Source organism: Anabrus simplex, chromosome 7, assembly GCF_040414725.1.
Source record: "Anabrus simplex isolate iqAnaSimp1 chromosome 7, ASM4041472v1, whole genome shotgun sequence".
Classification (NCBI taxonomy): domain Eukaryota; kingdom Metazoa; phylum Arthropoda; class Insecta; order Orthoptera; family Tettigoniidae; genus Anabrus; species Anabrus simplex.
Genome location: NC_090271.1, coordinates 64,246,476 through 64,270,000, shown reverse-complemented (window position 1 = coordinate 64,270,000; position 23,525 = coordinate 64,246,476). Strand labels below are relative to the sequence as shown.

General features: G+C 37.4%; 1 protein-coding gene across 1 annotated transcript in view; it reads right to left on the bottom strand.

Moving 5' to 3' along the window:
* Window positions 1-23,525, bottom strand: part of LOC136877696 (cilia- and flagella-associated protein 91-like) — a 156,895-nt gene that overhangs the window by 96,632 nt on the left and 36,738 nt on the right. The window contains exons 7-9 of the mRNA XM_067151908.2: window positions 16,451-16,633; window positions 16,210-16,359; window positions 5,441-5,619 (exon numbers count right to left, since the gene is read on the bottom strand). Coding sequence (XP_067008009.2) covers window positions 5,441-5,619; window positions 16,210-16,359; window positions 16,451-16,633 — 512 coding nt within the window. The remainder of the gene's footprint in view (window positions 1-5,440; window positions 5,620-16,209; window positions 16,360-16,450; window positions 16,634-23,525) is intronic.

Genomic DNA, 23,525 nt, shown 5'->3' with positions numbered 1-23,525 from the left:
AACATTTATAGTTCAGGAGTAATTGTAAATTTTATTAAGTAATGCACGTTAAGAGGGCCGGGCATGAAAATGGCTGGTCCAGGCATTCAAGTGTCCCGCTCAGAAGCAGGTACTGAATATGTTAAGATGTTTCTCTTACACTATATGTAATTGAGAAGTAACAGAAAGTCATCAGACAAATCAGGGATGAATGTGGTAGAAGAAATAAATAGAAAATAATAAAATAAAACTAAAGTGCAATGGAAGACACCCAAGATAGAATAAAATAGAGGTGAAGAATGGAAAGAAAGTGTGTAGAAAAAACAGAGGATGATATAATGTAAGATGGTCTGGGAGGGTGACATAATGAGTGTACACGCGTTATGAAAATATGACACTTAACACATAGTGTGGAATGAACCATCTGGTGATGAGGAACATACAAATTTGGAAAATACCAAAACAAAATAGCAATAGCGAAAGGACAAGGTAAATCCTTAATGGCTGGCAACTACATATTAACTGATAGCCAATTTCAACAATTTCAGCAATTTATACAGGGACACTGGCTATCAATTAAGTAATATGTGGTTGCCAGCCATTAAGGATTTACATAGGTAGTTCTCTTCCTTGTCCTTTCACTATTGTTATTTCATTTCTGTATTTTCCAAATTCGTACATTCCTCTTCACCAAATGGTTCATTCCAGGCTATGCGGTAAGTGTCATACTTTCATAACAAGTGTACATCAATTATGCCCGCCTCCCAGACTGTCTCACATTACATCATCCTCTGGTTTTTCCACACACTTTCTTTCCATTCTTTAGCTTTGCTCTACTCTATTCTATCCTGGGTGTCTTTCATTGAACATTCATCATCATCATCAATGTCCCACTCCAGTTGCCCAGGTGTGGTTAACAAGCCTCCTCCACTCCTTTCTGACCTTCCACTTCTCCTGCTCCATTACTTCCACCACAGCCAATCCAGCTTCTCTAATGTCCTTCCAGATCTGATCCATCCACTTTCCTCTTGGTCTTCCAACTAGTCTCTTTCCCTTAACTTCTATTTCCAATTCCCTTCTTGCTACCCGTTCCTTTCCCATTCTTTTTACATGTCCGAACCATCTCAGTCTTGCTTTCTGTATGTTCTGTACTAAGGGTTCTATATTTAGCTCTTCTCTGATTTTTATATTTTGAATTCTATCTCTTCTTGTCTTTTTAACCAATGTATTTAAAAAATTTCATTTCTACTGCTTGGATCTTACTATCTTGTCTCTTATTACTTACCAGCATTTCTGGTCTGTACGTTATAATTGGTATGAAATACTGTTTATACAATGTTAATTTCCTTCTCTTCGGTACTTTGTCATCCCATAAAAGCTCTCTGACTTGATGATAAAATGGTCTTGCCCCCGATACTTCTTAGGAATTTCATCTCCGCTGCCTGTATTCTACTCTCCTCTTGTTTTGTTGTAGTCCACGAACCAGCTGCATAGGTTAGTATGGGTTCATAGTAGGTTGAATATAATACTTTCTTACATTTCTTCACGACATCTTGGTTCCACAAAATACCCTTTACACTCTGGTAGAAGCTGTTTGCTTGTTGCATTCTTTTCCCAAATTCCTTGGTTATCTTTACATTTTCTGTGATCACACTTCCCAAGTACTTGAAACTTTTAACCACTTCCAGAATTTTACCATTCAATTTTATCTTTCCTCTTCCTTCCTTGCTTCCTGCCCCTTGTCATCACTATTGTTTTACTTTTGTCTGTGCTTACCTTCATCCCAAATTCTTCTATCTCTTGATTCCATACATCTATTTGTTTTTGCACTTCCATTTCATCTTCACCCCATATCACTATATCATCTGCAAACAACATGGCTTTTGTTGCCTGTCTTCACAATCTCTGTTTATTGTTCTTATGATTTCATCCATGACTATGCTGAATAGTATGGGGTATAGTACACTTCCCTGTCAGAGACCAGTTTCAACTTTAAACCATTTGGTTTTTCTATACTAGTCTTCACACTACTAACACAATTTTTGTACATAGCTTTTACCATTAGCACTTCCACTTTGTTAACTTGTTTTTTTCCTTAATGTGCCCCATACCAGCTGTCTGGGCACACTGTCATAAGCTTTCTCAATGTCAATAAATGTCATCACTATATCTTTTTGAAACTCCCATTTTTTCTCCATCATATGTCTTAATGTAAAGATCAGGTCAACATTGATCTGTCTTTCCTAAAACAATACTTTTCTTCCTCCATTTCTCCTTCTAGCTTCCTCCTCAGTCTTCCTTCCAATATTCTCTTAAATATCTTACCTACATGGGCAATAAGGGTGATCACTCTGTAGTTATTACATTCCTTTTTATCACCTTTTTAAAATATCGGGATAATTAAACCCTTTCCCCACTCTTCTGGAATCTTTTTCTTTCTCCAGATTATTCTAAATACTGTAGTCTATACAGCCACTGTAGCCCTATTGGTCCTGCTGCTTTTATCATTTTCGTACTTACCTCATTCGCTCCTGCTGCTTTACCACTCTTCATCTTTTGTATTGCTTCCTCTATTTCTAACATTGATATCTCCTTTCCTTGTTCTTCTTCTTTCCCCATTGTTTCTTTTTGCCCCTTCTCATCTACCAGTTCACTGTATTTAATATTTAGCAATCTCTTCAATCAATCAACCAATAAATCAGTCAATCAACCAATTAATCAATCAATTAATAACTCAATAACTACTGTACTGATCTGCATTGTTCTACCTGCAGTGATTCATACCGATTTCCCACAGACACCTGTCCTGAATTCTGATCCTGAATTTTTCCCTTAGCCTGCAATCTCCTTCCCCTTAAAACATTAGACCATCTGTCTTCTACAATTCCCCCTTTCCTTCCCATCCCTCTTTTACACCTACTGTGTCTTGTTCATTTTTTGACGGAGGCCTACTTTCCTTCCTGTCCTCTGAGAGAATCCTAATTATCTCCCTCAAACTCTCCAACTCCTCCCTCATACTCCTTAATGCCTGGCCACACCCACAGTTCCTACACTTGCACTCCTTAGCCATTCTTTACGGAATAATGAGAAGAAAAGGAAAAATAAAACAACTTATTCTGTGAAAAATAAAAATGAAAGGAAATAAATATTCTGAAAACATGTACCATTTGAGATCTGCCTAATTATATTGATTCAGTATTTCTTGGCTTGTGTAATTGTCCTTGAACAATTCCATTCGGAATTCCTCTTATAAGGGCTTCTGATAAGTTCACCTGCATACACCCCAGCGTCAGTGGGCAGGGTCTGACACATCCCACTCTGATGAGTCTAGTGTCAGACCTAAGATGAAACACTGGTTAATAGAGCAAACACCTGAAAAGCCTTACATCTGATATGTTTTTGAAGTTAATAATTGCCTATTAAGAACCATTGTCTTATTCTCGATGTTACTAGAGTAACACTAGTACAATGTGTATTAACATAAATCCAATATTGTCATTACATCAAACTTGTTTTTGAATGAACTTGTTACTAAAATGAAAACGTTTTATGTTAAGTAGAATTTTAATAAACACCGTAAGTTTCCGAATTGAGCTTGTTTATATATCCTTCCTTCTGCTGTGTAATTGTCTAGTGTTACTCACACCTTGTAACATTTTTAAAATGGTTTTAAAATGATGTTCAACAGATGAGTTTTGTCTTATTGACAATGTTAATACTAAGATTTTAGAAAAATTTGTTTTAACTTAAAGACATAACTTTTATTGTTACATGATCTGTAAAATATTATTTGTCACTCATGCTTACAAAGCATATTTTAGCTCAATAGAATATGTTTACGATCATGGGTAAATGTTAATTGGCTGATGATGCTCATAAAAAGGAGTGAAACATGTACCATGTTAACAATTTAATAAGGATGTAAAAAATTATAATAATTTGTATCACATGTAGATCTTCAATATGGACAAAAAATGAAATTTATAACCTGCAACATACCATTTAGTCGAGCAGCTCGTCTTCTTTCTCCTAGCCTAAGTCTTCCCAGCCCAAACTCAATAATGAATTATTTAGGTAAACTGTTTTACAGTATTTACAACTCAATTTGGAGCACCCAGTGACTCAGATATGTGTTAATATCATGTAACTAACACATATCTAGGTTAGATTACCTGAGCAGTCTGTAAAAATGGCTGGGCATTGTGCCCATTAAAAAGATTCTAGGGAGAATACTGATTTCATTAGATCAGATGCAGATAATAGCCTCTTACTACAATAACCTTTTTATGAAAAAGAGATTTGCTTATGATAGAAAGTACAAATAAGTGACATATCAAGGAACGTGAAAAGGAGCACATAACAAGCCAGAGTGGCAACAGGGGGCAACTAAAGAGAAGACAAGGACAAACATAAACACACTGAAGGACAGGGACAATCTTCACATCTCCATCTTCTGCAGTCTACACGTAGATTGGCTCTCTTCTCATAAATCCCAGTTTTTCTACATCCATTTCTTCTCATCCACCAAAGAGCTCATTTCTGCTTTCTATTTTCATCAGGAGGTCAAGGACTGACATTCACTGAGGAGTCATCTGGATAAATCTTAGTTTTGATGTGGGGAGTGTAGGATATGAAAAACCTGGATAAACACAGGGAAATTAAACCGACAAAATTTATACAGGTAGTAAAAGACTAGGAACACAGGACAAATGCATTATAATTATACTCTTCTTCTTCATGTGCCACGTCCTCAACAGAATGTTGGCAATCAGTAGCATGATCTGTTGTTTGTTCATCGTTGCTCTGATTAGAGTAAGCTTCATCACCCCAAACCACTGGCTCAGTTACTGAGTCAGGATGTCCTACTTCACCCTGAACCATGTTTTCCATTAATTTTCCCTTGGAATATTACTTGTAGAAGGTGGTATTTCCCATAGAGGTTATCATTAATACAGATGTCCACCCATCAAGCCCTAATTCTCGAAGAATATTCGTGAGTTTGTTATGGCAGACTGTATCAAAAGCTTTTTCATAGTCAATGAAAGAATAAAAATCATCAAGATTGATATCTTGGCATCATTGGACTAGTACCTGCAGACTGAATATTGCCTTTCTAGTACCAAACACATGTCTGAAGCCGAACTGTGAGGTTACAATGTTCTCCTCACATTTATGATAAATTCTTGAATATTTAGGAATATTTTCAAAACATTGCTCATCAAACTAATTGTTCTATACTCATTGCTGAATTTTGCCTTGGCAAATGTTACAAAAGTTGATTTGAGCCAGTCACAAAGAATGATTCCACTTTAGTCACTACAGTGACCTAATTCTACATGGCCCTACATACTTTTGCATAACTGGAACCTTCCATCATGTGGGATTAATACTAGGAAGAAGACTGCATACTTCTGCATTTCTGTGTTATTATATTAATTCAAGAGAACAAAAAAGAACATACCAGTGATTGAATGGCACGGCCCTTGATGATCTTCTGCAGGAACACAGAAGATTGATAGACTTCCTCTTCCCAATCCGGAGTACCTTCGAACGATGGTGTAACTGCTCGAGGTACAGGTGTGGGGCGTTTTACCACCAGCCCCAGAGTAGTGCGTTTCTGAGATTTTCTCAGACGGTAAGCTAATAAAAAATGAAAAACTTAGTTGCATTATGTCACTAATTACCATCTTTTGAAATCAAAACATTTATATTCTTACTGAATAAAACTTCACTGATTTAAATATTTTGTAAAATAACTTGTGGATCAATAAGTAGTTCAGTCTCTGAGGGCTTTATAATGCTGGGGCACCTTCCCTACATGAGTCAAAAAATGTAGGACCCAAGCTCAGGGTTATTAGAAAAGACCTGAATGACATCTACAGTGGAGATGGTGGACTTCAGTACGGTGAAGAGGACAGAAGGGACAGCCTGGTGTTTGGGCACTGATATGGGCACATACCAGTGTCTGAATCCCATGTTAGGGAGAGCTGGCACTTCAGGTAGGAAAGCGCATTAGTCCAGTAAGATATTTGCCTATGAGAATGTCACTCAGGAAAGAAACCAAGACATCAGGCTTGTCCAGCCTGTTGTAAACCTTGGCCAACCAATAAAAATCAGCTATACCATGAATGTTATGATCAATGCTACAGCATTCTTCATATGCAAAGTGAGTCATCTTCACCTGAATGATATGATGAGTAAGCAAGGACTACTTACTAAAAGACAGAGCAGATCAAGGAAGCAAGTCCAGCATTTAAGGTTATCATATGTCAACATCAGCATGCTGAAAGGACAAAGCCAAAAACTCACTGCTGGTTTTAAGAGATGCTGCGTTGACATTATCAGCATAAAAGGAGACTAAGCGGGTAGAATCAAAGGCTAAGGACATAGGTGAGGACTATAAAATGTTCAACTATGGACAGAGCTAAATAAGAATGGTGTTGCAGTAGTTGTAGCTGAAAATCTAAGACAGTGTATATTTGAAGTGAATCGCATAAATGACTGGTTACTCTCCACAAGGGTCGCCTCCAACAACACAACAATTTGTGTCATCTCAAGCTATCTGCCCCAAGCATGTTGTTCAGAGGATGAGAAAGTGCAATTCTGGGAGAACCTCGATACCTACCTTGGATCAATCACCATGGGTGAACATGTGTTCATTGGGGGAGACATCAATGACCACATAAGAGCAATGATGAACAGATTCCTGCAGTGTCATGGTGGCCAGGACCTGGCATCCATAATGAGGAAGGTTCTCCATTTCTTGACTGTGCAGACATTTACCACCTGTCAGTGCAAATGCTTTTTTCAAGAAACAACCATCTCATAATATGAATACCTTTTCTAGCAGTAGATGGTGATCCCAAATTGACTATTGACTGATCTGGCAAAATGATTTGAAGCTAGTGATGAATGCTAAAGTTATTCCATTAGAAAGTACTTCTCTTCACCACTGCCTTCTTGTCCTGGACGTCAAGTTCAATCTTGAACATCAGAAGGGCTTGAGTGCATCAAATGGTGGAAACTATCTGAGCACAAAGATTAGTTGGCAACTCCCCTCTACTGTCTTTGGATATACATGCTGCAGGCATTGAAATCATAGGAAAGACCAAATCTGAAAGACGATTTATTGATAAGAAAAGGAACTGGTTTATAAGACCTGGCAAGCTCTGCTCCAAAATGCCAATCACCAACAATACAAGGTTCTAAAGTCTGCTGCAAAACGAGTTGTTGCGTTAGCTAAGACCAACCGCTATGCGGAGCAGTATAAAACTCTGGACACACCCATGAGCGCCAGCAAAATATTCCAACTTATTAAGTCTTGTTACCATTCAACCCAGGATACTGGCCACATCAGGGATATATAAAGTGATAACCATCAATGAACGTAGGTTTTCATGGCTCAGTGTATTAAAATAGTATGGTCATGACTTCCAAGCTCCTTTGACGAATTTCTTTGCTCACTGTCGGAGATAGACCTTCACATGCCCTGATGAAGGCCAGTGTAATTTGGCGGAAAGCTCGGCTTTGTTAAATATATACATAAGTGGCTTTAATCCAGTTAGCATATTTATTTCTTTATTTTGATAAATATCAAGTTCTTTGAGAACCATCTGCCATTCTGGATTGGCTCAGTAACTTCTTCCATGAGATTTGCAACAAGAAGTTTCCTCTTCTGCCAATTGCAAGTGCCAAATCTTTCCTTAGACTGGTTCTTCCAATCACAATGGCAGACATCTGACTGGCCATTGGTAAGATGAAGAATGGAAATGATGAATGATAACATTCCAATTTAGTCTGGAAACTGCTTGGTCAACATGATGCTGAATTTCTTGCAGTCCTCTTTAATCAGATTGTGGAGGAAAACACAGTTATTGGCTTTACGTCCCACTAACTACTTTCACAGTTTTCAGTGATGCCAAGGTGCTGGAATTTAGTCCCACAGGAGTTCTTTTGCGTGCCTGTAAATCTACTGATATAAGACTGACGTATTTGAGCACTGTCAAATACCACCGGACTGAGCCAGGATCGAACCTGCCAAGCTGGGGTCAGAAGGCCAGAGCCTCAACCGTCTGAGCCACTCAGCCTCGCACATCTTCAGTATAGACACTATCACAATAGGTATTCAAGATCTACACCTATGGACTTTACGCTGATATTGTTTTCTTAACCGGTGTAGACTGCTAACATTTTCAAAGACAAGTACAAGAGTGTGATTTCAGGTTGGCTGCAAACGAACTGTGCATCAATGTCACGAAAACTGAATGCATGGTGTTCTGACTTCAAGCTTCCAGAACCATCCATTAATATAAATAATATAAACAATGTCATGGATCGATGGAGCGCAAGAAAGCAGACCTTGTACCAGTGAGACAAATGCTCATAAAATGATGATGATGAATACCACATATCACTACTAATGTGCTACAATATTACAGTTGATATATCCTATATTATATTCCAGTGGTTCATGAAACTACATGCCAAAGTCGACTAGAAGGGTTGCAACATGCGCTGCGAGAAGAAGCAGAAACAATTGTAAACATGGCTACATGCTCAAGGTCACTGCAATGAGATCCAAGGGATAACAGGCTGACACGTTACACAATGACATGAAGAGAGTAAATCTATGTCCTAACATGGGCCACATCTGAATAAAATAGTGAAAGCAGAGTCACGTAGTGCATTCTATCACTAAGAGGGACAAACACCGAGGAGCATGATCATAACATTTTGTATATTTTCTCCAAAAATATCAGACATGTATGGTACAACAACAAAATCACAATTGGAATGCTTGTTTTGGAAAATGGCTCTGAATGCAACTTATCAACTTTTTTTTTAAGATCTTACCACTCCTTCCACTAGACCATGAAATGCACAGTTAATCCTATGCAACAGTTTGACGATTGTCTGGTTCAAGTGTGGCAACTCAAAAATTGTTGATTTTGAGTTATTTATATCATTCTCTTCCATTTTTTAAGCTCTCTATGGTTGAGTACTGCAATAAGTCATATCGCTAATCAAAACCGAATCGAACCAAATAAATTACTCAGTCTATAGAAATGTCCACAATTGTTGTGTTTAACTTTTCACAACTGCACCGTTCCTAAATATAGTAGTTTTGAACAGGAACAAAATGTTACGTGTCATTCTTCTACAGTGGTTTGGAAAGATAAAAGAATAAGAAGCAACCACGAATGTGATTTTAGAGTCACGTAAACTTTCAGTCTCATATAATGCAGAACTAGCTTTTTTAAGATGTCTTTCTTTTGAACCAGATGCTCAAGTAGACAAGATATGATTAAATCATATGTCACACGTTCTAGCTTATCACCCCTTACATTGTGATATAAGTTAGTTTCAGTGATATTCACCATAAAGTTATAGTAGCCTAAACATAAAGAAACTCTAAATTCAGTTAGTTTAGTGGTAAATCTATTGACATTATCGTATTAATTCCCAAAGTGTTCTACTAATCTGTTTACTGACTTCTTTCATGACTTTCTAATATTATGTACTTCAACATTATGACTTTATTCAATAGGTATACGCTGTATTTCATTTCTCCAGTTGTAATTGAGCTAGCGAAGTGAGAGTTTGTATTGAGCGTGAGCGCTGAGTGAGGCATATGAGGATTTCAATTCAACAGTATCAGGCAGTCATAGGTCAATGGTGAGGATATGTGATATGTGAGGATATGGCAAGTGCAAAGAGTCAGAGCCACTGGCAACAATGTGGGTGGTAGGTATCTCTGATGGTAACAGCAGTAGTGGCAGTAATACTCTTAATAGGTGGTGTTGAGATGAATCCTGATCCCAGACCAGTGACCAGTTGGTTGGAAAGAGATATAGAAGATCAAAGTCAACTGTCAAATTCCATTGTCAAGCAGAACAAACTCAAGGGAACAATATAATAAAATTAAGGAAATAAATGAGTGTGTTAAAAAGGAACTGAGAATAATAACAGAGGAAGTTGTGCAGAAAACTGGTGAATTAGAAATATTGAAAGCCACAGTAGAGGGTTTAGAGAAAGAGATAAGACAATGGCAAAAATATATGGTCAACCAAGAAGTCAGGAGGAAAAATTATTTTTATTTACAGTGTACCATACATACATCTTCATTATAAACTGTTACGCTATTCAGCATTCAGTCTGCAAGCCTCTGTGATTTTATTAAACCCTGCCACAATCCTGTATTTGTAACTAACTCTGTGGCCTCCTTTAGTTCTATACCTCTTATCTTTAAATTGTTAGAAACTGAGTCTAACCATCATCAACTTGGTCTTGGAGGTGCAGATTGGAAAGAAATAGAGTTAGAAATGGCTGTGGAAGTAAGGAGAAATTGAAGGAACTTACTAGGAAATTGGATCTAGCAAAGAAGGCAGCTAAGCATAATTGACAGTCAAACAAATTTTAGTGAAAAATGGAAGGGTATGTATAGGTACTTTAAGGCATAAACAGGTTCCAAGAAGAACATTCCAGGAATAATTAATAAACAAGGAAAGTGTGTATGTGTGGATATTCAAAAGGCAGAAGTATTCAGTCAGCAGTATGTAAAGATTGTTGGTTACAAGGGTAATTACAAGTACAAGTAACTAATCTCATTTTGTTCCATATTGAAGATACAATAAGTAAACTCTTTCAAGATTAAAATTATTGTGTCCACCTTTTCAATACAAATATATATTTTTAGTGGTTAAATTCTACATGAATTAAATACACCAGTTAGGGACATGTTACGCCGTAGTTATGGGCATCTTCAGCCTATATTAATCTTAAGGTCAAGAATTAAAACTATAAACATTGGAACTTGTAGTGAACTAACTTAATACTAAATACAATTGTCTTATGCTATTTACATAGTTTACAATATGTACAGTATGTACAATATAGTTTACAATATGTACAGTATGTACAATATGTGCATTAACTTTGCCAGAATTTATGAACAATGAATTAACTTATTTTATAATGACTAGACTTCCAATTGTGGATTGGATTGATCACAGCGTGAATTGGGGTTTCTCAAATTGTATTGACTAGAATTTATCACTGCTGAGTTGGGGTTTCTTCAGCTGTTATGGTCTCCTGAGTCGTAAGAATTTTTACAAACCGGAATCTTGGTTAAAGTCATTAATATTCAATTTATAGTCCACATGTAGCATTCATCGGAGACAACATTTGGGCCAAAAATAAATGTACCTTATATAATTGTAAATTTAAGAGGACTTTCTTTTTGTACGTCACTTTAATTTCATTTCTTATCCAAATCTCATTGACCTTGTTCTGAATTCTATTCGTATTGGTTATACTCTTTCTCTGCGTGGGTTTTAGAAATTTTGGTACCAATTTTTGTTCTGCCAGAATTTATGAACAATGAATTAACTTATTTTATAATGACTAGACTTCCAATTGTGGGTTGGATTGATCACAGCAGGAATTGGGGTTTCTCAAATTGTATTGACTAGAATTTATCACTGCGTGAGTTGGGGTTTCTACAGCTGATATGGTCGCCTGAGTCGTAAGAATTTTAACAAAACCGGAATCTTGGTTAAAGTCGTTCATGTTAGGGTTTGAAACAGTTTGAATATTCCTATAGAAAGAAGCTTGGTTATGTTTTAAAGTCGAAGCATGTAAGTAGGATACATATTGTTGATTTCATTCATTGCTTATCGGATAAAAATATTTGGAAAATTCCGTCATTCTTGTTGATTAATTTCCCATTGGTGCATATTCAATCTGGGAGGAATATGAGTTGTCTGTAATTGTCTTGTCGACGTTAGCTGGGACCAATTGTTCCGGTTGTGTCTGAACGGCTAAGCTTGCTACTCCTAGTGTAGTATTGATGCTGACACATAAATAAGAAATTATTTAGACACATATAACAGTGAAAACCGCTTCGCTTCTTGCCAAGAATTCAACTTTTAAAGATATGACCGACCAAGAAACCTGAAGCTTATCTCCGCCAACAGTTTCCCTCTACTGGTTACAAAAATACACCGTCCACAGTAATTCATGAAAGCTATCTATAAATTCGCTGTTTCGATTTGAGAAGTTCAGGAACCCTATAATAATTCAACTAATGATTTTCTTTACTGATCATAATAGATGTCATAACTATACTGTATGAAGAGCTAATTTAGTCTTCATTCACCATTTACCACTTGGTAAGAATATTCTCCCTCGAGCCAATTGACTTTAAAAATTTCACAAGTTCATTCTAACCCACTTGAAGCCCTCTTCTTGATTATTGCCTGATGTAGGTCCACACACTTGGACCACAGAATAATGAGTGAAGCTCCTGTCTGAGGAGGGGGTATTTTAGCATTTTCTATGGACACTATGCTTGGCAAATTGTACTGTGGTGCAATCATTCCGATTGAAGACCACTGGACCGATTTCTTCAAGACTCACCCCAAAAATTCCACCTAATTTTCCAGTCATGATGGCGTTGTTTGCTGATTTTTCCCGTTAATTTAACAGGAGAAATTAATTAATTTTGTGTATTAGGTTTGCCGCACATTTTTACTGTTTGTTCTTGACACATGTTTATCTTACAACCAACTTAGATGCCAACTTCTCTCCAGGCCTAATTAAATACTGCCCCCTTTATTCCCGGCCGGCTAAGCCAGAGAGTGAGCATCCCAGACGTGGACCGTTCGCTGTCAGGCTTTACTTATTTTAAAGGGCAGGTAAGACATAAGGACTGACAACAATTTAAAAAAAACATTTAAAACAATAGGTTTGACATTTATTACAACTAGCACACAAAATAACAAAATTTAACAAATTAATCTTGATGGTTTTAGTTCAGATTCTTCTACACACCTTCATTTTCCAACCATACTGAAGCCTGTATTTGACTGGAATACAAAATAAATAACCATAAGCCCACATCTGGCTTGAATAAAAATAAAAATAATTGTGGTAGAACCTCCTCTTAACACTGGTTGGATTATTAGCAAATCAGAAAATTAAACAGCAATAAGTTTTTCCATAGTTTCATAAACCATCCTGGGCTATTGCAATAGTGTTTACCTTTACACAAAACAAATTTATAAATTTTCATTTTAATGAGGAAATTAATTAATAATGGCATCATTAAACTTCACAAATAATATCGTAATATTACATCATTATCTTCCTTCTTTGTGGATAAATTCCATTAGCATTATTTCGTTATTCTGGTGTAAATTCTACTGAAGTATACTCTTGAAATATCTTCATTACATAATTTTACTGAATCATATCTATTCCAGACCTTACCAAAATTTAATTACATTCACAAGAATTAATATTTCCATGAAAATCCTTCTAAACTGCTTTGAATAATATATAACATTAATTAATTCATGTTACTCGACACCTTGAAAATGAATTCTACAACATTTACAATTTTGGTACTTTGCTCATACCATTGGAAATACTACGCACTTATTCATTTTTGGCTGGTACCTTAACATCAACTTCATGTAAAATTCACATAAAATTTAATAAAGGTGTTAACCATCTCAAAATAAATCATCACAAACAACGCTGGAATAACCTGGGCCCAACATGATGAACATGTGGCCAGGTCAGAACCACATTTCAATAAATCACAGAAAAATATTATTAACTACTAAAATCATTTCACAATCACACAAATGATACACAATTATTATTTACATATATTACAATCGGATTCTGAAATTTGAATATTAAGTTTTGATTTTTATTCCCCTATCTATAGAATATTCAGATGACAGTATCGGATAAATAGTAGCATACAACACTCATAGAAATGTGATTAAATCTGGGTAATCACTTGTAAAGAAAATAACCAAGTTATTACAACGTTGATCATCGAGAAAATCAGTGATTCAATATTCAGAAGAATTGGTCGACTAATAACACACACATAAATATTGGTTAAACATTAACATTATCGCACATGTGGTTCATGAGTCGCAATAAATTATTATTACCTCTAAATCTCATCCACATTATTTAACACGTGCTCCAAAATTCGCAGAAGACATGGTTCTTTAGACACATACTTTCCAAATAAATTATACAATTAATCCATCAGGATCTGCCATATTCCAGGCTCATAATCTGCTAATAGAGCACACATCAAACATAACACAATAATAGCAAATAACATGTACTACTCATGACCATTAAATTTCAGTTTAACCCAATCTACAACTTTATTATTATTATTATTATTATTAGTGATGACTATTAATTTCACAAAATCTGAAATCGACACTGAATCTGATGACACTAAATCGCATAAAATCCAATGAAACGCATAAGGTGAAATATACTCTGAAATTCAACATGTCAAATGTGACGTAATTCTGTCCCACACGAGTTCACACATTTGAAATTAATCTCACATAAAGTAATCTTTTATCGGAGAGGTCTATGATTTTTATATAGCATTCTAAGCATTCGGAGGGACATTCAGAACAATATCAGAAGACACTCACTGACTAACTACACTAATAGAGTCCAACAAATCATTCACTCACAATGTAACAACGCTACCATTATCCATAAGAAAGAAGAATGGGAATATTGTCAAAAAACTCTAATCTAATAGAAATACTACCATCAATGAATAAGCTAATACTATTCCTACAAAGTTGAACAGAAAAATTATTACAAAAAAAGTACTTAAATTTCTGATGAAGTTGGATCTCGCCGTCGATGAATGAATCTACTCACATGATGATCTGCTTACATAGCAATCTGCTTCCAGTTGCTATCTCCCCCATGTCAGATAGTGCTTACATTTTAACACGTCATGCTGACAGCAAAGTCCATTTCCAGATCCTCGTAAATCACTCCTTCAGAAGATGGGAGAGACATCCTGGCGAAGATTATTGAGTATGTAAAGGTCCTCTTCTTTCTTGTCTGGATGAGAGCTGAAACTGACACAAAAGTTTTAGACACATACGACCACGTGGAAATTGTCGTAGAGCAATACGTAACTTGTCCTAGAAAATCTGCTTCACACGGAGAACTTCGCAGTAGAAAGAGAAAAAGAAGAAGAGATGTTTATTCTTGAAGCACAGGTATTTATGCATTTACACCAAGAGGTGTGTCCTTATATCGCGTCGTAATTGGACATCGTACTTTCACCTGATAGGTTCTCATAGTTCGAGAGAGTACTATATCGAGAACTTCTGCCACGCGCTCTTAACTGGAGCGGCCTTGAAAAATTTCAAGTAGGTCACATGACTACAGCTGGCCAATGAATATTCAAGATAAACTTAAATATTATAATTAAGCGGTCCACCTATTCAATACAATATATAATTTATTAATATCTAGGACATGTTTCGTCCCCTAAGGGACATCATCAGTTAATAATAAATTAATATATCAGAAATAAATATTAAAATTGGAAAGACACATTAAAATTTTTGACAATTTAAAATAAGGTCTTCAAATTTTGTTAAAATTGTAAGTCATAAGACAGGTAAAACAGTTAAATTGTCCATATTTCTCTTGTTGATGTTCTTAGAAAATACCAGTTTTGATGATGTTCCTTAGGGGACGAAACATGTCCTAGATATTAATAAATTATATATTGTATTGAATAAGCGGACCGCTTAATTATAATATTTAAGTTTATCTTGAATATTCATTGATTATAGTCAATACGGGATTAGTATTACTTGAAATGAAGCTGTTAAAGCTTATCACTTATAATACAGCTGGCCAGTCGGTCAAAAACTCAATACACTGTCCTCGCTACCTGTTCAAACCGGTTCTCTGCGTGAAGATCTCACTGAGTTGAAATAAACTTGTAACATATCACCCTTAATGAAAGAATGATAATATCCCTTTGCCACATACAATAAAACATTCATTATAGGCCAAATTTGAAGGGGACAATCATTTACACCCTGTGGACTTTAGCTTCATCAAGTATTTCCTAAAATTATTAATTATTTATTTCTTTGTTAATGATAGTGCCAAAATATCTTGCAATGAGGGTCATTATCTAGAATTTCATTATTAATTACCTGAAGTCTGCCGAAATGTTCCGACCTCGTTCGAATGTTTGGCAGCTCCCCGCCATGAGTTGTCATGCTACGGAGCGCGAGATGAGCTTGCAATAAAAAATATGGTTGCACTCCATCTTGTGGTTGCAATTTTTAGCAAGGTAGAATTATGGGTTCAGTATGATGACAAGGTGTATATAAAAGTAATTTCTTATGAACGTAATACCTTTCAAGTCTTCATGTAACTTTTGCAATACTTCCTCAGTCCATCTTGTTTCTCGAACACAGAGAAAATCTGTTTGTTTCGGCATTGATGCTTTGATGAAATCAAAAGCTGGCGCCCGCTTGGGAGAAGTACTCTCCAGTATTTCAAGACCTGTGACAGGAATACAAACCAATAATGTGATCTCTTGTTTTATCATGTAATGCAATTAACCCATTAACTAACTTATGTCCATTAACATTACCTCTCATGCGTGTTAGCAAACGACTTTCAATGTTGATAACTTCATGTCCCCGCTTGGGATTCTCTCCAAATCTCAGCTGAGGTCCATATAGCTCTGAACAGAAGGAATTGTGCTCATCAACAACATTTTCTTTGTGATACTTTTTGTTGATCCCAGCATGCTGCATTGTAAGTTTCCGTATAGCTGTAAAGGAGAAAGGGAAATAATAAATATGATGGCTTTAATAAAGTCATGTCGGCAGGAAATACAACTAACTATGTAGGTTTACTTAGTTACTGTTAGTGTTCTAAATCCTAATCCTGCCTATTATTGGAGTAATAGGAGCAATAAAAAGTTCTACTGGAGCATGTGGTGAAGGGCAGGCGTCACATGTAACTATGTGAGTATTACCAATAGATAACACGATGGTTAGATTTCTGTAAAGTTTATGATTAAATCAGAAGCCAAAAGGTGTGTCAAACATATTTCTGATGATACTGAAAGTGTAGTGCAGTGAACACAAGTAGAAACAACTCCAAAAAAAAAAAAAGCTCTCTCTTCGACTGCAACATGAATCAGTTATCTTCATGGCTACAGACAAGGAAGGTGATAAGAAAGATTAGCCCTCAGAGGGCAAATTTTAATATATTAAATCCTGTAACAGGTTGCCCACAAGCAGAATTTAATATATTAAACAGTCAAAAAACAGCGTTACTGACACATATAGTACTAAAAAAGAACTCAACGTGACAGTAAACAACACTCTTAGTTCTGACTGAATGGAGAATTCCCTAACAGAGTGCTGTTATATCTTTCCTGGCTTATTACAAGCAGTAAGCCTTGAAGGCTGGACTCAGACAGCTCCTTAATCTGGTCCATGAGCCAATACAATTAGGCTACGTGGATAATTTTTGCCAGGCGTGTCAACGCCGCGGGGGTGGACAACGGTACTATATCTTACCACAGAATTATAATAACAGCTAAGTTCTAGTGAGGAGCCAGTCCTATGGGTTATAACATAGGCCCCATGCACAGGGTTACGTGCAAAGACCTCAACAATATCTGCAGTAGAGAAGATGGACTTGGAACAGTGGAGATAATGGAAGAGACAGTCCAGTACTTGGGGATTAATACAAGTACAAACTGTAGCCTTGCAGCGAAGGCAGAGAAGGTGTAAATCAGTACGGCAGAGCTGAAGGAAGAGGCAACAGGTTTTGGGCCCAACGACAAAACGGGCGGAGGAGGAACCCACTATCCTTTTTTTTTTTGGCTAGTTGTTTTACGTCGCACCGGCACAGATAGGTCTTACGGCGACGATGGGACAGGAAAGGGCTAGGAGTGGGAAGGAAGCGGCCGTGGCCTTAATTAAGGTACAGCCCCAGCATTTGCCTGGTGTGAAAATGGGAAACCACGGAAAACCATTTTCAGGGCTGCCGACAGTGGGGTTCAAACCTACTATCTCCCGAATACTGGATACTGGCCACACTTAAGCGACTGCAGCTATTGAGCTCCCCTCTATCCTTATGGTTCCCAATGGCCGTAGAGGCAGAAGAGGACATGCCAGACAAAGTGGCTGTGAAGGCACATCTCAGTTTAATTTTGAGTCTGCGGCAGTTCGTTGCGGTCTCTGTGTTCGGTCCTGCATGTCACATTCCTTATGTGCTGCAGGACAAGACACTGAGATCATAGTGTGTGGGTCACTTCTTGGCAAGCAGAGATCCACCCAAAACAAATTCGTGCCAGTGGCACTTCTTCCATATGTCACTTACTTTCCAAAGTCCAACGGCGATAGGATATGGATCGTGGGGGCAGGTTACTGGTGAAACTGGAAGCCCCTAGTTTGGACCTGCACATTGGCAGCAGATGTGTGATGGTCGTCTCTCTGGGACTCTGTGACTACTCAGGAATTCGGTCCTGCATCTGTGTTTGGGAAGGCCTAATTAGAATTACAGCTGTCCACCCCACATGGGGAAAGCCCTAGAAAAGGTGGGCTAAACATTGGAAGTCACATCTTTTGTCCAGCTGGGCTGCCGCACCCAGCAGGACACCCCTCATGCGGTCGAAACTCAAAAGCAATTCAGCCACATAGTTTGATTATTAGTTCATGGAACATTAGAACATTGCTTGATTTAAGAGACAATGGCAGACCTGAAAGAAGAATAGCTCTTGTTACCCATGAGTTATCCAGACTCAACATTGACGCTGCTGCTCTCCGTGAAACCAGGTTGCCCACTAAAGGCAAAATTACTGACTTCGGATCGTGATATACCATCTTCTGGAAGGGGAGGGAGGAGGGAGAATGTTGTATTCATGGTGTAGGATTCGCTGTGAAGACCAAATTAGTTAATGATCACTAGCTTGCTCCCACTGCAATCAGTGAAAGACTTATGACTCTCCGCATAGCACTCTCAGGAAGTAAATTTATGACTCTCATCTCCGCCTATGCTCTAACCTTAGATGCTGATGATGAAGTAAAGAGTTAGTTCTATAATCAGCTTAGCACAACCATTAATATGGTATCTTCTGGAGATAAACTCTTACTCCTTGTTGATTTCAATGTCAGAGTTGGAAAGGATAATCAGCTATGGAAGAACATGATGGGTAAGCAACGTCTTGCAAACTGTAATCCCAATGGACTCTTGCTTTTCGGTCTTTGTACAGAACATGAACTCTTCATTACAAACACTCAGTTCCAACTGCCTAACTGTTTCGAGAACACATGGATGCATCCTCGTTTTAAGCATTGGCACATCCTTGATTACATCATTAGCCAGCAATGTAATAAGAGGGACATCCTTATTACCAGAACAGCAAGGAAAATTCTCTTCTGTAGACTCAGAATCTCTATCAGACCTAAACCACCTAGGCTTTTCCAAAAGTTGTCCAGAAGAAGATTTAACACGTTCAGACTTCAAAATGAAGCTATTTCTTCAAACTTTGAGAATGTGATCAATGTCCAACTGTCTGAAAATCCAGTTAGCCCAAATGATATTCAGCAAGAATGGGCCACGCTGCAGAAGATAATCACTAAGTCAGCTGAGGAAACCATTGGTTTTGTAAACCAGAAGAGACAAGACTGGTTTGATGACAACAACAAAGACATTTTGTGTCTTATCAACGACAAAAGGAAAGCCTATCTATCTCAACTTCAAGACCGCTCCTCCAATACAAAGAAAACTCAGTATTTAGAAGTAAAGAGCAAATGTCAGGCACAGATAAGAGAGATCAAGAATACTTAGTGGCAACAGAAGGCTCACAAATTTCAGAGATTATCTGATGCTCAGGACCTGAGGAACTTTTATGCAGGAATCAAAGAGCTGTATGGTCCACTTCATTCTTCATCAGGTATGCTGAAAAGTGCTGACAACTACACCTCTCTCACTGACAGTAATGAAATCTTGCAGCTCTGGAAGGAGCACTTCTCCATTCTTATAAATCACCCTTTCACTACCACTGAAGACTTCCTTTGGGATGTGCCTCAACAACCTGAACAATCATGGATGGCAATACCACCCACTTTCCAAGAATTCAGTGTAACTCTCAATCAACTGAAACCCAGAAAGGCACCTGGCCCAGGTAACATCCCACTGTAATTAATTCAAGCTGGAGGTCCATCCCTCAAAATGTGAATTTTCACTCTTATCCTCAAGATGTGGGAAAAAAGGGAAGTACCTGGTTACCTTAAGAATGCCACTATCATCACAATCTTCAAGAAAGGAGATCACAGTGTTTGTGGCAACTACCATGGTATAACACTTCTATCTATTGTGGGCAAAATTCTTACAAGAATTTTACTTAACCACCTCCAGGCTATTTCTGAGAAGATCCTCCCAGAGTCTCAGTGTGGATTTTGATCCTCCAGAAGCACTATTGATTTGATTTTCTGTGCAAGACAACTCTGGAAAAGATGTAGAGAGCAAAAATATCCACTCTTCTTAGTCTTTTATGACCTGGAAAAGACTTTGACTCAGTTCCAAGACCTGCTATGTAGGCAGTGCTGAAACACTTTGGCTGTCTTCAGCGTTTTGTTGATCTATTTATTTTTTTTTTTTTTTTGCTAGTTGCTTTACGTCGTACCAACACAGATAGGTCTTATGGCGACGATGGGACAAGGAAGGGCTAGGAGTGGGAAGGAAGCGGCTGTGGCCTTAATTAAGGTACAGTCCCAGCACTTGCCTGGTGTGAAAATGGGAAACCACGGAAAACCATTTTCAGGGCTGCCGACAGCAGGGTTCGAACCTACTATCTCCCGAATACTGGATACTGGCCGCACTTAAGCGAATGCAGCTATCGAGCTCGGTGTTGATCTAATCACGGCTCTCCATGGCAGTATGGCTAGTCAGGTTTGCAATCAGAATAAGACCTCTGATGAATTTCCAATCTCACTCATGGACTAAGACAGGGTTGTGTACTTGATCCAATGCTATATGCACTGTATGTGGCTGCCATGCTCTATGAATCACCTAGAAACAATCCAGGTGTAGAGATCAGATATCGTTGTGATGGAAGTCTTTTTAATGTAGCTTGACTTCACTCCCAGAGCCTAACTCACATTACAAAGATTACCAAAATGCTGTATGCAGATGATGCCGCGTCACCTGCACTCACACCAGACGAATTACAACAGTCGGTTAACTGCTACAAGAGTACATATGATCGATTTGGTCTCACAATTGCTGTTCAAAAGACTAAGGTCCTAGCACAACCTTCACTGGGCACAACTCTTCCACAATTCAACATCTCCACCTTATATGCATCATTGGAACAGGTAGACCACTTCTCATACCTGTGTAGTACCCTACCTGTCCGCTGTAACAGTTAAGAGGATGTGGAGAAAAAAATTGGTGTTGCCCATGCAGCATTTAGGCGATTATTGCACCAGGTCTTCATGAAAAAAGATCTGACCGAGAACACAAAGCTTATGGTGTACCAGGCTGTTGTCATTGCAACATTACTGTATGGCTGAGAAACTTGGACCCTATATCTCTCTTCCTGTCTGGCCATGCTTGCCATGCTACGGTAACCGAGTAGACCGTACAGCCAGGGACTCGACGCCGAGTGTTGGGCGGCGGAAAATAACCTGACTCCCCACAAGAGCCAACGGCTTCGGGCGGATGAGCTCTTGTGGGAGGGTAATGGGCCCTCAGCAGAGGAAATGCTGCTGAAATACCATTGAGCTGCAGCGTCTGTACCCCAGAGGGACGGCTGCAAAATGCATCTGTTCTCCAGGTTAGGGGCGGCCTAATTATATGCTGGCAGCAGCTATAAAATGCCCTCAATGACAGACGAAGCGACCCGTCGGTTGAGGAATCATTTTGATTTATGAATTTCATTTTCCGTATTGACATTTACCAATCGTCATAAAAGGAAAGAAAAATTCCACCTAATCAATACATTTATTTTCTTGTAAAGTATTACAATCTAGGACCGGTTTCGACCCTTCATAGGTCATCCTCAGCTATATCAGAATCACATTTGCATTTCTATCTTATACCTTTGAAAGACCTTCATGATACATTGTTTCATAATTTTCAGTGAAAACTTATCTTAAAAACTTATATTTCTAAGCGTTGTGTTAAAATTAAAAATGAAAATTACAAAACTTTGTCTATTATATACATGCCCTTGGGCTGACAGAATGCATCCTTGGGTTGATTAAGCATCTATCTTAGGTATTGTTGCTTATTCTGTTGAATCGAATCCCTTTTATACTTATGTACAATCGTGAATAGACTATCAGTAAAATTTTATAAATAAAGCTTGCGTGATAATTATAATAAAATATCATATTACATCTTTATACCATATTGCTGGAGTGATATTATTTTAGGCAGAATATAAATGCATGTTGATCTTTATAAAATATTTTTACATAAACAAACTAATATATTTTAAAGCTAATCATTGTACTTTAAAGTCTAAAATACTTATTGCTTTGGATCTTGCGTTGTTATGTGGTAAAATATTGTAACAATTTGTCTTATATAACATCAGATATTGATAATATTTAAATATGCCGTGTATGGTTGGCTTTTAAGTCTAATGATTAAATGTCAGTTCCTTCTTGCATAAAATTACAAGTTTCATATTATGTTGATTATGTATTGTATAAAACATAAATGTCTATTAAATAGAATGCTTATCATTTACTACAGAAGTTTTTTTTAAACACTTGAATGTCTAGTAATATAGTCAGTGTATTAGTGACACTGAAACGTGTTGGCCTTGATTCTTGTGTTATATTTCCATAATTTGCCTTTTTTTATATATGTCGAATGTTGGTCTTTATAGGTTCCATTTGTGAATAACAGCACTTTCCTATAATTGTGAAATGGATCAATATGAGCTTGATACGTGTTAAATTATGGAATATATGTGTGATTCAGTTATGGCCTAACTTCTGGAGTTTTCTCCCATCAAATGCCGTAAGAATGTGGTGGTTCCTTTCCCTTTTTTTGAGGCTGGTAAAGTCTGTAAGCCAAAATGAATGAAGTGAGTTAGATTTCAATAGAAGTGTAATATTGTGTGAATTTGTAAAGCCTGAATTAATTTACTTACTGCTGGATGTTTGAAATGAGAGTTTCTTGGCCGTTTGACGAGTAATGTACCTCGTACCGATGGTTCTAGTGTTGTCTGTTGTGAGAGGGGCGGAGGGATAAGTAGGGGAGGTTGTTACGTGTGTATGGGCGGAGTCACTGAGGTTCTCTGTCTGCGCCGTAGCTTGTGTATGACGTCGTCTGTTGACTATTTTGACGTAGTCGTTTTTTAAGATAGGAACGATTTTATTGAACAAAATATTAGTTTTTTTCAGATAACTCATTTATGTTATAATTATGATTTGCATACTGATCTAGTATTATATATAATTTTTCACTTATATTAAGCAAAGGACCTTTAGGTTCTACATTTAATATTTTTAAATTGTTATTTATGTCCGTAAAATTGTGCTTATATTCATGCATATGTTGCCCTATTGCCGAGAAATGATTATGCCTAATTGCGTTTACGTGCTCATTATATCTAGTCGTGAAATTCCTGCCCGTACGCCCCACATAACTTGTTAAACAGTTGTTACATTCCATTCGGTAGACTCCTG